At 39.0% G+C, this 16,125-nt stretch overlaps 1 protein-coding gene across 1 annotated transcript in view; it reads right to left on the bottom strand.

The window, feature by feature from the left end:
- The window catches only part of DHX15 (DEAH-box helicase 15), a 44,803-nt gene that overhangs the window by 14,559 nt on the left and 14,119 nt on the right, over window positions 1-16,125 (bottom strand). Inside the window, exons 4-6 of the mRNA XM_004579173.3 lie at window positions 9,365-9,524; window positions 7,792-8,010; window positions 3,251-3,418 (exon numbers count right to left, since the gene is read on the bottom strand). Coding sequence (XP_004579230.1) covers window positions 3,251-3,418; window positions 7,792-8,010; window positions 9,365-9,524 — 547 coding nt within the window. The remainder of the gene's footprint in view (window positions 1-3,250; window positions 3,419-7,791; window positions 8,011-9,364; window positions 9,525-16,125) is intronic.

The raw sequence follows: 16,125 nt of genomic DNA, 5'->3' as shown, positions 1-16,125 counted from the left end.
GCTGGGTGGGAAGTGGGACCGCCAGGATTAGAACCAGCGCCCATATGGGATCTGGGCCCTGTAATCCTCATTTTAATACCTCAGTATTAAAAAAAAGTTACAGATTAAGTTATAGACTTAACAAGGCACTGAACTTTACAAAAAGAATTCAAGGGCCCGGCGGCGTGGCCTAGCAGCTAAGATCCTCGCCTTGAACGTGCCAGGATCCCATATGGGCGCTGGTTCTAATCCTGGCGGTCCCACTTTCCATCTAGCTCCCTGCTTGTGGCCTGGGAAGGCAGTCAAGGACAGCCCAAAGCTTTGGGACCCTGCACCCACATGGGAGACCTGGAGGAGGTTTCTGGTTCCCGGCTTCTGATTGGCGCTGCACCGGCCCGTTGTGGCTCACTTGGGGAGTGAATCATCGGACGGAAGATCTTCCCCTCTGTCTCTCCTCCTCTCTGTATATCTGACTTTGCAATAAAATAAATAAATAAATAAATCATTTTTTTAAAAAAATTCAAATACAAAGCTATACAGAAATTGTAAATAGATAGGATTTTAAAAAATTCCTCAAATAGTCTATTCATTCAAAAAATTAATACTTTTGTACATCGGTTCTATGGTAGTTACAATGCTTACAATGGAACATAGCAAATAACTAAAAACTAACTATTACGTTGTCTTTTCCGCAATTAGATGCATACAGTGTTCCTACACGATTTTTAATCATGCCATTAGTGACAGTTACTCTTTTAAAAGGCTCCATTCTAGCAAAAGATATGATAGCTCTTTTGTGCCAGCAGAATTGAGCCTTAGCCCTTCTAGTTTTCAAAATGTCAGGATATTATAAAATTACAACATTTAAAATAAAAAAGAGTACTTGGATGGCAGTCTCTCATGCTCTAGTAGCAAACCTCTTTCTCCCAGATGAGCTGGGTTCTTCTGAGCTCTAGAGCCCCCCGCCCCGTGCATCCGACAGAAGCTTGCTCCAGGCACCTCAGGGTTCATTCAGCGCAAAACCCTCTCTGTCCAGTAAGCTGCCGTTCCCAGCACTGAGAAGAGATGACATGCTATGCTATATCAAGTACTGCACATTTTAACTTCATGATTAAACATCCCAGGTCTAAGCTTTTCCTCAGAATGTTACCTTAACATGACGAGAAATCCTCTCCTACATCCCTTGGGATCACCAGCAAGGCTACCAGAAGGACCTTTCCAATAGGATGAGGATGGCTCATGAAGAGAAAGTGTGATTTCCCGCCCCCCAGCTTTAGCTGAAGCATCATGAATGGATGATGACCACGCAGCGCTGTGGGCTGTAATCCAGGGGTTACACTTTGAACCCAGAGTAGGCCCAACCCTGGAGCCTGCTCATTCTCTGCACCAGCTGTGATTAACACTGGGCATCCAGGAACTGCCAAGTCACACTTTTCAGCAGAACAAAAGTCTCAGCATCATTTTTAAGGGGAAAAAAAAAAAACCCACCACCAACAACAAAAACCAAACACACCCTGCCACAAACCCAACTCTGTTATACTAGCAAGAAAATAAATCTAAATTTCCAACAAACTAATAATTAGCAAATCAAAGAGCTCAGGTGTGGAATTTTAATAAGTATAAGCACATAATCAAAATCATGCAACAGAATGAGAACTACATGAAAAGGTAACTGCACATCATAGCCTGCAGAAGATACCCAGTACCACTAGAGGACGGAGGACAGAACAGATCATTCAGCTACCCCAGCCACGTGTTGGTAGTGAAAATCTGGGCAAACGGAGACTCTAAGATGGACTATGCCAGCCAGCGGATTCTAGAGACATTTCATCATGCTTGGGATTGCGAGACTGGCAGCAATTCAGAACTGTTGAACTATCAAGAACCACTTGAGCAGGACCTTGGGAGCACATCCCATGTCGGGGACCTGGGATGGGTGGGAGGCTAGGTGGGGCTTTTCCCCTTTCTCCCCCCTACCCCAGATACAAAACAAAACAAACAATAACAACAACGTGGAAACAATGGTCTTACCCACTTACCTGTACCCATTGACCCTATGTGTCCCATTCAACTATGTAGACTATCAAAATAATTTAAAAGGGGGGGGGGGGGCGGGGGAGAACAGGGTATGTACAGCAAATTTTAGTGTAGGCCAAAATTAACTCTATGGTAAAGAACACAACATTGGAAAATGCAGATATATAAAGCACTATGAATTCCAGACAAATCAAGCCTGCTGAAATAAGGCATTAAATTCCTCTGTAGAATCAGAAAAACAAGTTTGTATATCTCCCCCTTGATATGGAATCAAAAGTCAACAGAGTACTGAATTTCAAAATTTTATAGTGATAATATCACTTAAAATATCAAAGATCCCACTTAAAAAATTCAGAATGTAAGTATAGTGAAACAAATTTTAGCAAATTCCAGAGACTGCACTATAAATCATTCAAAATATGCCATTTTAAGAATGTGTATATACCATACTACCTATAATTCCCCAGTAATTGTTGAAAAGGGCAAAAAATGCAAAGTCAACATTAGCCCTAAACATAGAAAAAAGAGCAGAGATTTCTGTTTTCACTAGCAAAGTTAAAATCTGTCAAAATATTTTTTCTGTATGAAAACTCAAGAAACATACAGGGGCTACTAAAACTACTATGTTCATACGGGATCAACATTTCCCAAATTAACCGAAACCAGAGACTAGGAATCTCACTATACATAAGCATGTATAGCTGGACTTCAAAGTCAAGTTGACTTCTCTGCTTTCTAAGTTTGAGAAACAATGTTATCTATTCTTCAAAAATCTAACTAGAGAACCCTTACATCTTACACTTACTGACCCCAAAATGTGTCTCAGACAGTTTTAACAGCCTTGTTCTTGTAGCTGTGCCAAACTCGCATCTCCACCCAAAGACTTCCAGGAAGCTCCTACCTTCAAGGAATCCACATATTTACATAGCGAGATTAGAGCTAGTCATTCAAGGTCTGCACAGTCAAAACACAACCATCATAGTGAGTATACTTGGTTAAAGCCTTAAAATTATATACAGAAAAAAGGAAAAGCACTTGACCATCTCCCCTGATTAACCCCCAGTTCCAATATCCCAGTTGCTGGGGACATATTATTTCTCTCTGTGTCAGGCAATGGTATAGAGAAACAGAACATGTTCTTCAACTAGAACCTGGCCCACAATGGGGTCCGGATTAATAAACTCAGGTATCTCAAACAATTCTTTCACTATTAATGAAAAGTTTCTATTGTTACCTTTCTTCCAATTGCTCCGTTTTGTTTTTTTGGAGGAGGAGGCTCAAAAATGCGCTGCTGCTGCTGAGGTGGGAGTGTGGAGTACAATGGAATGATCTTAATGTCACCAACCTCGGGACCCAAATCATCCACCTCACGCTTTATTCTCTTACAGGCCTCATCAATTTCCTACAAAACACAAATTTTGAGTGTGAAAGTAAAACACTGAGACACTTGACATTCTTCTAATAATCTTAGTTCTATGATGTTTATTTTATATATAGTTATCTTTCATTTCATAACCAGTCTATTTTGAATTTATAACTCAAAATTCAATAGGATTTTCAAAAACAACCCAAGAAACTTTGATATCTATTAAAATGAATCTAACTGCCGATTTGCATTATACACACCTTTCTCCTAAAATCAGATTTCCAAATTAATTCTCAATAAACTGTACTAATAGAAATTTCTCACTCAAGAATATTTAACTGTATTGATGAACTTTTCAATTCTCACAACCTAAAAGAATCGGGTATGCTAAACATTTTAAATAAGCCAATTAGGCTTTAATGTCACATATCACTAATATTATATGGAATCGTTTGCTTCATTGTGTCTAATGAGAACACACATTTCTACAGTATCAACATCCATTCTTAAGAACAAGGTTAACCCAAGAATGTTACAACAGCTAAAAATTTTCCCCAACACAGAAAGTTATTTCAATCCATTTGCACCCAAAGTTCAAGTGGAGGGAAGACAGACTAAAGGGAGATGGCGAGGGCATTAGCTCTGGGAGATGAGCTATAGCGACAGGTGTATTCTGTTCTAAAGCATAATTTATCCAGCGCAGACTTTGGACATTCTACTAAATGTTAGTCTGATCACTGACCTAGCAAATCAGATACTATCCTCATTTACTCAAAAACAAAATGATATGAAAAGGGATAGGGACTTGGGATAGAGACTTTCAGTTAAAATTAATCAATACTTTGTTTTGTTTTATCAAACTAGAATTACTCTCAATACTATTTTAATTTGAAAAACCAACAAAAACCCTATTTTAATTCAAACCATAACTTTGTTTCTGTATCCAAAATACAAAGTCCTTAGAGTTATTTTAAGAACAAATATTGTTTTCAACTTTTCGAGGCATTTAATATATCTGCCTAGAAAACCGTGACACAGAAAATTACTATTAAGGATTCAATAATAGTAAGATCTCAATCTCACATAAAAAGAAAGCAGAATGCTGTTCATTGCTATACATATCACATAGGAACAAATATTTTTTTTAGAACAAAAGGCTTTCAAATGCTGTATCTAGATTAGAATGCCCCCTGCTGGCACACAAGCACAAAATTATGATTCAATCAAAAGGGTTTGAACATAAATACTAGAGTATAATTCCCAATACACAAAGAATCTACAAGTAACTTTATCATATACATGATTGGAAAATAAACAGAAGTCACTTAACATGCAGATTTCAAATACTTAAAAACAAACAAACAAGCATTTCATCTCCCAGTTTTTAAAGATGCCAATTTTAAGTTTGCTTGGGACTAGAACACTCAATGTGCAATGCATGTATGGAGCTAAAACAAAGAAAAGGAGATATAAAACGTACTTGTCCAGAGACAAAGCTCCCATACCAGCTGTTTTTATATAAACAAAGCTAGAGACTTAAAGCTCTACTAAAAAACTACCTGAAACTTACCAAACCTCCAAGAGTTAACCCCATCAGTTCAGAGTGTCAGATTCAACACAACAAAGTGCCCATCAGCAATCTACTCAGCAATCAGCAATATGAGAATTAAAAGTTTAAGTTTCTACTGCTACATTAGAAAAAGTTTATCATATAAATCCATTAATATTTTAGACTTAGTACCCATGAATTCACCGCATGTTAAAAACATTTTACCAATCAAAATTGAAAGAACGTATTGCTTAAAGAACGAAAGAGTTCAGCATCAAATTTACAGGCACTCAATTTCATATTTACATAATTCATATTACAATGACAATTGTTCTCATACTTGATTCAGCATTATAGCTTTCCTAAGAATTTCTATTAAGCAAAAACTTCCATCACAAAACCAGATCTTACACAGTAACCTAAGCAACATTCTAGAACTAAAACTGTCCACTACCTTTCACCAAGTTATTTGCCATAGTTTTCCATTTTTATTTCAAAGCAGAAAAACAGACACAGAGATCCTCTTTGGTTCAAGTCCCAAATGGTGACAAACACTGCATCACAGATGAGGTAGGAAAACCCAAGGAGCCTGGAACTCAATTTGGGTCTGCATCTGAGTGGCAGGAACCCAAGTACTACTTGGAGCACCTTCCACTGGGAAGCTAGCACAGAGCTGGGTCCAGTAAAAGAACTAAACTCTAACCAAGCACTCCGTTTTGGAAGGCAGGCATTCCAAGCGCCGAATACCCATCCACCCTTTTCACCTACTCAGTCTAGGCTCTCCCTCACAAACGATTAACAGGTCACTGTAAATGCACCATTATTTTAAACAGCAACCAAATGGTAATATAACTGCAAATATCAGTTTGAAAATTTGATGAGACTGCAGAGTTTCAGGGAGGGTATCCCCATTTATGAGGACAGGTTTAATGATTTCCCATTATCTACCATTTATGAAGTGAAAACAGCAAAGCACAAAAAGCAGAACAATCTTTTACTAAACATTCAAAATACATTTTAGCTACTCTGCACTTATCTTCCTGTAAGTCTTCAGAATCAAGACTACATATCTCGGGCCCGGCATGGTAGCCTAGTGGCTGAAGTTCTGGCCTTGAATGTGCCAGGATCCCATTTGGGCACCGGTTCTAATCCCAGCAGCTCCATTTCCCATCCAGCTCCCTGTCTGTGCCCTGCTAAAGCAGTTGAGGATGGCCCAAAGCCTTGGACCCTGAGCCCCATGTAGGAACCACGGAAAAGCTCCTGGCTTCTGATTGGCACAGCACCGGCTGTTGCGGCTCACTTGGGGAGTGAATCATCGGATGGGAGATATTTCTCTGTCTCTCCTTCTTTTCTTTATATATATGTGTGTGTATATATATATTTTACAATATATGACTTTGCAATAAAAATAAATAAATCTTATTTAAAAAGACTACATATCTAAACAAAACTACAAACCTATTAAGGCAGCACTTCAGTACCATGTGAAAACAAAAGGAGTACTCACTGCCTTCTTGCCCCAGCACAAGGTGATGTTTTACTTCTGAATTAATATGCATACTTATCTGAGTGAAGAACCATTTTTACAGCCACTCATGGATTATGCACTTTCAAGTAAGAAACCACAGAAACCAGGCACAGGACCAAATGGGCAGCTCAACTATCTCACTGACCAGCCTCAACAAGACAAGGACAAAAACAAAAAGTGGGAAGTCCATGCAGTTTATTTTTAATATTATTTTCCACATATCAGCAAAACATGCTTTCACCAAAGCAAGCTCTCATTTAATCCATTGATTAAATGGATTTTCTGGAAAAAACACTCTAGAGGAATACTATCCTCGTCACTGCACTCACCTATCAATTACATCACTTTCGGTTACAATCCTTTAAATATTTAAAGGAGGGTCAACATTTCTCAAGGCAGTTATGCAAATAAGATGCCATCTGGGGACTAGTACAATGGCTCAGGGTCTAAACTTCTGCTCTGCACGTGATGGGATTCCACGTGAGCACTGGTGTCCCAGCTGTTCCACTTCCCTTCCAGCTCTCTGCTTAAGGCCTGGGAAAGCAGCAGGGCGGCACCCGTGTGGGAGACTTGGGTGACCTTACTATGTCCCAATACATGAAGCTGATACCAGCTCAGCATCTCATACAGACTGCCAGTTGGCTCTAAGTCCCAGATTCTCTGCTTCCAATTCCTCTCTCTGCTACTGTGCCTGAGAAAGCAGTGGAAGATGTTCAATGTGCTTGGCAACTGCCATCCATGTAAGGGATCAGGATGAAGTTCCTGGCACCTGGCTTCTGCTCGGTCCAGTCTGGCCCTACAGTGACTGAGGGTGAACCAGTAGATAAATGTGACAGATCTGTCACTCTATGTTTAAAAAAATTAAATACCCAAACAAAAGAAACACCATTACACATGAGAATAAAATTTGGTATCTAAATATGAAGTAAATTCCAACCAGGAAATTTCACTGACCACTTCAGTCCTCAGTGAGCACATGCAAACAAAAAGAAACCAAGTATTCTGGTATAGGGCAGACACAAATTTACCCGTAAGAAAAATAACTGGACTGAACAGGGTTTGATGCCGCATTCACGCATCAGCAAAATAACACACAATGCAGGCTACACCAAACTGAGACTATAACTGCTAGATCCTGCAAGTCTAAAAGTACCTCTAACACCCAAGAAAGCAATCAGCAGCAGTGTAAAAAAAGCATTCCGAGAGCACAAAGGGTCATGTTTTTCCTAATACAATCAGCTGACAAAAAACTTCAAACAGTGGGATTAAAAAACCAAAAAAACAAAAACGAAGTCAATCCAAGGCTATTAATGAAGAAAATAATGACAATACCTCTTGACCAGTTAAGAAAAGTAGAAGATCTCCCTCCTCCTCTTCACACATATGAATCTGGATCACTGTTCGAATCGCTGCTTCAAGATAATCTCTCTCTGGTTCTGGAGTATAGAAGATCTCAACAGGATGTGTACGCCCCGGAATAGTTAAAAGAGGACAGTTATCGAAGTAAATCTGGAACTTTCCTGCATCTAGAGTAGCGCTCATAACTATCACCTGAAAGAAAATAGTAAACAACTTGAAATTGTCTTCAAGGGTTTTCATAGCCTTTTAAAAGAAGCCTGAAATAGAGTGCTTATTCAGTCTTAAAATTTATAAGTAAACCCAACATTCGATAAATATGTAAATTTACATTATCTCTTCACGAAACACTTTCAAAGCCAAAACTTACAAAATCTTATGTGTCCAAGGAATAATGTACTGGCAAGGGAATTAACATGTAGTATAACTGCCGTTATATTTGTTAGAACAACTTTCCACACAGGGAAAAATCAAAGAGAAAATAAAAATCACCAGTGTTGCTTAAAATTCTGGGCTGAGCCAGTTTCCATTCAGCTTGCTGCTCATGCCCCTGTGAAATCAGTGGATGACGGCTCCACTGCTAAGGGCCTGGTCCCCACGGAGAGGACTCCTGCGCCAGGGCCTGGTTCCCCCCACAGGGCTCCAGCGCCAGGGCCCCGGATCTCCCGGTAGACGGATTTTCACACGTTTGCTTCATCCTTGGCCTAGGTTCAGGGTTACAGCCATTTCAGTGGACCAGCAGATGGATGCTTAATTCATCTCCCTCTCACAACTACCTTTTGTAAATCTGCCTTTCAAATAATGTAAGTATTTAAAAAATACATCACTAAAGCATAGGAGAAATATGCTAAACTTTATAATAGACCCAGCAAAGTTGGCAGACAAAAACCAAACACAGGGAGCAGTGGTGTGGCTCAACAGGTGAAGCTGCAGCACATGGCACTGTCATTCCACATTGGGAACTTTGCATCCACGCTGTTTCATTTCCAGTCCAGTGCCCCGCTAACGCATCTCAGAAGGCAGTGAGCCCAAGTAACTGGGTTTCCCGGCTCATTTCTGGCTATTGCAGCAGATGAAAGATCTCTCACTATCCCTTACCTTTCAAATAATTTTTTAAAAAGATTTATTTTTATTGGAAAGACAGGTTTTACAGAGAAAGATCTTCCATCTGCTGGTTCACTCCCCAAGTGGCCAACAACCACAGCTAAGCTGATCAGAAGCCAAGAGCCTCTTTCAGATCTCCCGCATGAGTGCAGGGTCCCAAGGCTTTGGGCTTCCTTGACTGCTTTCCCAGCCAACAAGCTGGGAGCTGGAAGGGAAGTGGAGTACAAGGACACAACCCGGCACCAATATGGGATCCCGGTGTGTGTAAGGCAAAGATTTAGCCACTAGGCTATTAGTCTTTAATATCTCTTAAAAACTATTAAAATATGAAAAAGAGATTCTTGCTGGTAGCTTCTTCGAAAGCATTACTTTTTGTCTTTGACCATAAAAACAAGTGTTTCCCACTTTGTGCACACAGAGAACTTAATGATTAAAACAGTTTCACCTTTAAATCTGATCTCTGTCTTACAACTTCCTTCAGAACACCCATGAGAATATCTGTAGCCAGTGTCCTTTCATGAGCCTCATCAAGAATTATCACGCCGTAACGCTCCAACAGCGGATCATTCATAGCTTCACGAAGTAGCATTCCATCAGTCATATACCTACATCACAAAGAACACAGTTATTTACTTTCATTTTAAAACTAAGCACGTCATAAAAACGAAAATCACCAAAAACAAATGAACCAGTGCTTCATAACCAATGAAAGATCTTTCATAAGAGTATGCAAACAAGTTATACATTATCATATCTTGTCAAACGTTTAACACAGTGATACACTGAGAAAACCTGATGTTCGTGATTATGAATCATAACGGTTACATGAGTGACAGAAATACCAAAATAATCACTTAAACAAAAAAGTTTCTTAAAATTATTTCACAAATTGGTTTTCAAACAGCAATACAAATCCCATAAACCACTCTTAACTGCTGCAAAGCATCGCATCACTACAACGTGATGGGACACAGGTGTACACGTTCACTTCCGCAGCACTCGGTCAGCTCTTGAGCATGTGAGCTCATCATCCCACCCCCCAGAAACAAGCCTGAAGAAGCACTGATCAAGACCCTGAGACAAGGGGCAAGCAGCACCAACAGTACAGAAGTACCAACACATAAAAGCAAGACTCCGGGCAAAGGACATCAGACCTATGCATGAACCAAAAACAGAACAAAGCAAGTCTCAGGGATGCCAGAGAGAAGACAGCTAAGACAGAACATGGCCATGAGACCAAGAGTGCTATGCATGGGTCAGTCTGCAACCCACAATGGCTGCCATCCCTAATACAAAAACAATACTCCCTTAGTCTGGCAGCAGAACACAACACAGTATGCATTAAGACTCTGACTGCCAACTCACTGAGTTAAAGCTGTACAAAAATATCTGAAGTCATCACTTATGATTTCACACTTTGGCTCTGTGAAAAAGATTAGTCTAACCTAATCTTTCATGGACCAACTGGTATTTTGAGATAATGCCATTTGATGGAACAGTTAATTCAGCAAAGAAGAGAATCGTTTTTATTTCATCTAAAATTAAATTTAGTAAGAGTATTGGCAAACAATCCCATCTTTACTCCATTAATACTGTTTCTTCTTTGGAATCCTATCAAAAATAAAGTACCATGTTTCTAGAGCAGATAGCAGTATTAATTGCAAGGTTACTTCACGTAAGAGCATGAAAGAAAAGCACTGCCAATTAAACTATGAGTCAATAGTTAAGAAAAGTTCAGCACAGTACATGAATCAACACCACCAAGTCTAGGTGCTCTTAAGTTTTTTTTGATCAATGAAGAAATTGAGCAATTTTCTCTACTTTCAGATGTATTAGTGAGAGGAGATAAATAACCTTACGTGCACTACTATCTCAGTAGGAAGTAATAACCCACCTGTTAACCTCAATAGAGCTCTTGCTGCCTTTCAGGGCAAAAACGGGGGGTGGGGGTTCTATAGAGTAACATTATTCTGATATATACAATTCACCATTCCATTTCTCACTCTTTCTATATACTGCTACTATTCATTTCACCATATAATACTAGTTACAGTTTTTGAAAGCATTCAAAATTAGCAAATAATTTCAGTATGTGTAGACCTAACAATTCAGATTACATATATGCAGTTAGCATTACAATTCAACTAGATCAAAGTCCCAACATTAATAATATCTATGAATGTGACTTATTTTTAAATAAGAAGACCTTTGAAGTTACACATTTCGCATGAGGTCTTTCCAAATATAGGGTAACTCCCTAATCTAACACTTACTGTGACTACAAAAAGGAATGAGACAGACATTCAAGAGAGCAATAGAAAGCCATGATAACATGGAAACAAGCAGGGGTTACAACAATGTAAGCAAAGGAATGTCAGACTGTCAGCCAGCCAAGAAACAGAGACAATTATGAATGGATCTTCCAAAAGAACCTCCAGAAGGAACTCTCATCCTGTCTATCCACTGACTGTGAAATCTCTGGCCACCAGAGCTGTGAGGAAAAGTTTCTTAATTGTAAACCACTAAAGAAAAGAAAAAAGCACCTGCTGACTTGCTATACTGTTAGATGAATAACAAAAACAGCCACTAAACAGAGACCACAAGAGAGCGGCACCAAGTACTCTAAGTCCACAAAAACCACAGCCAATTTCTCCTAAGATTTACCAAGGAGGGCCTGGCACGGTAGCCTAGTGGCTAAAGTCCTCACCTTGCAACGGCCAGGATCCCATATGGGAGCTGCGGCCACTCCACTTCCCTTCCAGCTCCCTCCCTTCTTGTGGTCTGGGAAAGCAGTCAAGGATGGTCCAAGGCCTTGGGACCCTGTGCCCATGTGGAAATCAAGAAACTCCTGACTCCTGATTAGCTTAGTTCTGGCCATTGTGGCCACTTGGGAAGTGAACCAGCAGACAGAAGACCTTTCTCTCAGTAAATCTGACTTTCCAAAAAATAAATAAATAAATCTCAAAAAAGGTTTACTAATAAAATATTTACCCAGGATAAGGAATAAAGACAATAATAAAATTGTGAAGTCTAAACAATGGGTCAGAAAACAAAAACACCATAGAATAGCCCAACTCCCCAATGTTACCGTATTATCTACAGTGTTTCTACCTATTTGGAGACCAAGATTTACTTTAAAAAGCCATTATCATCACCTAGGAACTGATTAGGAATACAAGATCTGCTTTTCATCCCTGATTAACTTAATCAGAAATTTCCAACATGAGGAGAGAAATCTGTCTTCTACCAAGTTCTCAAGTCACCTTTGTGTTCACTAAAATTTAAGGTCTAGCCCAAATTAAATTAGCAGGCTTAAGCAAAATCGAATGTGACTGTTCCATAAATACATAAACCAAAAACCCAAGGTACACTGCATCACTTGCTGATTTCCAGTCAGCAGAAATCATTTGACATAAACAATTCTCATTTGAAAAGCATAGTAATATTTACTTAAATCGCAAATTTTTGAAGCATCTTGTGTTGAGTTCAGAATAAAATCAATAAAAACAAATGTTTTTCTAAAATGAAAACAAAAAATTTAAACTTTAATGGACTATACATGCAGGTTACTATAAACTTCACATGAAAGAAAAAAAATGCAGGGTTTTGTGTGTGTGTGTGTGTGTGTGTGTGTGTGTGTGTGTGTGTGTGAAAGTTAGAGAGCTTTACAGCTTTACTCCTCAAATGGCTACGAAGACCAGGGCTCGGCCAGTTCAGAACTCGATCAGGGTTTCCCAAAAGAGCAGAAGGGCTCAAACACTCGTGCCCTCCTGCGCTGCCTTTCCAAGTACAACAGCAAGGAGCTTGACTGCAACCGGTGCTTACATACATGCCTGTAGCAGGTGGGGTCTTAATCCGGCTGCTCCACAGCATCACCTTCTACGTGTAACTTTATAAAGTTTCCATCATTAATATTTCAGTTCTAAGTAATAAGAAAAATCCAAAAACCTATCCATGTAGGGACTCAATCTCTTATAACTAAATTTTAGGGTATTTGTGCAATAGGCAAGTAAACTGTTGAAAAAAACTCCTTAAGCCTACAACTCAATTTCAAGAAAGTTCTAGGTTTATAAAAGATGTTACAAAGAAATAAAGAGGGCCCAGCAACGTGGCCTAGCGGCTAAAGTCCTCGCCTTGAACGCCCCAGGATCCCATATGGGCGCCGGTTCTAATCCCGGCTGCTCCACTTCCCATCCAGCTCCCTGCTTGTGGCCTGGGAAAGCAGTAGAGGATGGCCCAAAGCTTTAGGACCCTGCACCCGGATGCAGAAGAGGTTCCAGGTTCCGGGCTCCGGATCGCACAGCACCAGCCATTGCGGTCACTTGGGGAGTGAATCATCGGACGAAAGATCTTTCTGTCTCTCCTCCTCTCTGTATATCTTTTAATAAAAATAAATAAATCTTTAAAAAAAAAAGAAAGAAAGAGAAAGATATATGTGCCTATATTATTAAAACCACCCAGGGCAGGAAATAACAGAGCGCAAGGTGAACTAAATCTCAAATTCAAGCTTGTTTGTTTCGCATAAAGTCAGGAAATAAGTGACAAACTGGGCAAAACTTGAAGAACAAACTCATAAAAGGCCAACCAATCATAAAACAGCTATCAGTGTCAATCTCACAAGTAGCTCAAATTGTCAACTTTAATTTCTCTGAAATTGAGATGAATTTTAAAATGCCTTAAAATGGATGCCAGAGAGCAATATTTTCAGAAGCAACAGAAAGTAGGAGTTGATTCCAAATACACAAATGATTAGCAAATATGGGGAAAGACGCTCCATTTCACACAAAAGAAATGCAAAATCAAACTACTAAGAAACTTCCACTTAGGAGATCAAAAGATACAGTTTTACAATGCTCTGTGAACAAGAGCACTAAAGATACTCATCTTCCCTACTGATAGAAGAAAAAACCCTATGGAGAGCATTCTGGTAAGAGTGATAATAAAATGTAAGAATTCCCTTTGTAGGAAATTCATTTTGCATGTGTGAAAAATATCCAGAGAAGGCTAGCAGACACTACTGACCCCAGCAATTGTTTCTAATCGCAAAATTGAGTATCCATTAGTCAGACCAGAACCCAATCATAAATGCTGTGCAGCCATAAACGAATGAAGTAACCTGACTGTTTTGCAACAAATCCATGACAAAATACAAGTGAAAGCAGCACAGGCTGAGCTGTGTGTGAACACCAGGGGAAATTTGCTCTGAAAGTCCTAGCCATGTTTTGCCAACCCAATACTGTCACATTTGGTAGCCTTTCAAACTAGCAGCTTTATCCTGACTTAACTAATCATGCTGACAAATCCAAACTAATTTATAAAATTCTAAAATTTGATTTAGCAAAACCAGAAGTTCCTGGTTATCTATTTCAAAGGGACTGGGACTGCTTGAAGTAACTATATTTCCTGCTTCCCAAATGTTCTAGGAAAACATTAACTATACAGAGAATTGCAAGGAGTGATAAGAAAATGAGGATGAAGAAAAGTAACACACAATGGGTAAGAACACGTTTGTTCTAAGACAAATCTGGGTTTAAATCTGTTTTCCCTACTGATCTCTGACCTTGGAGTTCTTCACCTTCCGTAATGCTCCATTCATTCAATGGAAGCATAGCAAAGCAATTCACAGAACAGCTATGTTCACTGGCCCTTGGTATTTAACCCAGGATCCCTAGTGGATACACAATTCTCAAAATAGTATTAGTAAATAAATAGCATATGCACATCCTCCCACATACTTTAACTGTAGACTACTTAGAAAACATGAAAAAAACTGTTTTATTTACAGAACAAGTTAAATAAATAAATAAATAAAAGGTTGCATATGTTCATTACTGACATTTTCTTCCCCTAATTATTTGAAGGCAGCAGAGTAAAACCACTGTTTTCAAATTCAAATAGGGAAAATAAAGCCTATTCATAAACTACTTTTGTTTAAAACCTTTACCTGTCCAATACTTTCTGAATGGCAACAACAAGGCAAAGAATGGCGAATCAAAAGCACTTTCAATTTCCCAGAAAACAGAACTACGATGCAGATGGTCTTAAATTAACAAAGGATTCAATTTTACAACATAATAATTTTTCAACATTTATATTTTCAACAAACAATATTTATGAATTAAACGATTTAACAGGATTTAACCATATGTATCTGCTACAGTCTCAATGTTTGTGTTCTCCACTCAAAATTCATACTAGAAATCCTAATCCCTACTGGAATCTTTGGAAGATGACCAGGCCAGGAAGGAACCAAGTATGAACAGGGCTGCAGCGAACTCAAGAGTTCTTTCCATTACTAAGTTACAAGTCTCTGCCATACACTGACTATGCCAGCACCATCAGCCTCTAGAAATCTAGTGAAGTTCTTTGTTTAGAAGTGCAGCAGTCTACAGTAGTCCAAACGGACTCAAACACTATACCTTCACAAAATCAAAACTCCAAAAGGACCACTTAGAAAGTCAAGCTAGCAATATTTAAATATTGTAACAGTGAATCACATTTACTCAATAGACACATTAAAAAGTCATCACCTTTTTCTAGCAATTTATTCCACAATCAATTAACTATGTATGCCAAAGGCAAGAAACATTACAATACTTTAAAAAGTTCATGGAAAATGTCCATTACAAAAAAAGTCATCCACGGATTTCAAGATTCTTGCACCAAAATAAAGTTTTAAATGCTATCTATCAGGAGCTTTTTAAAGTATCCTGGTGGTTCCAATTATCCAAGTACATTTCTATCACCTTAAAATAGTTACCTATCTCTTTTTAATGAACCTAAATACTGTAGGGAGTTAGCATCATTTTTTAAAAAACAAAAACAGTCTCCTGTGAATGCCCCCAAATGGTTAACACTACATAATCGGTGCAATTTCAACTGACCCTAACCCACATTACAGGTAAGCTTATCAAAAACAAAAAGAGGTTTTGTTGCCAGCATTAACACACCACCTGCCATGTGGAACCTACGTAGAACCCTCAACCACTGCACTGGGATTCCAGCACAAAGACTACTTTTATAAAACCTTAAGTCTCTGAATATAACCATAGTCAACAGAAGAACAAATTACTGGGGGCAAATGGGTAGGTTAAGTTTACACTTCTGGTACTGGCATCCCATATGGGTATCAGTCCAGGCCTGGCTGTTCCACTTTGATCCCAGTCCCTGTTCATGCACCTGGGAAAGACATGAAAGATGGCCCAA

This window comes from Ochotona princeps, chromosome 11 (genome assembly GCF_030435755.1).
Source record: "Ochotona princeps isolate mOchPri1 chromosome 11, mOchPri1.hap1, whole genome shotgun sequence".
Classification (NCBI taxonomy): domain Eukaryota; kingdom Metazoa; phylum Chordata; class Mammalia; order Lagomorpha; family Ochotonidae; genus Ochotona; species Ochotona princeps.
Note: the sequence above shows the minus strand (reverse complement) of the source record. Positions and strands in the feature narration are given on the sequence as shown.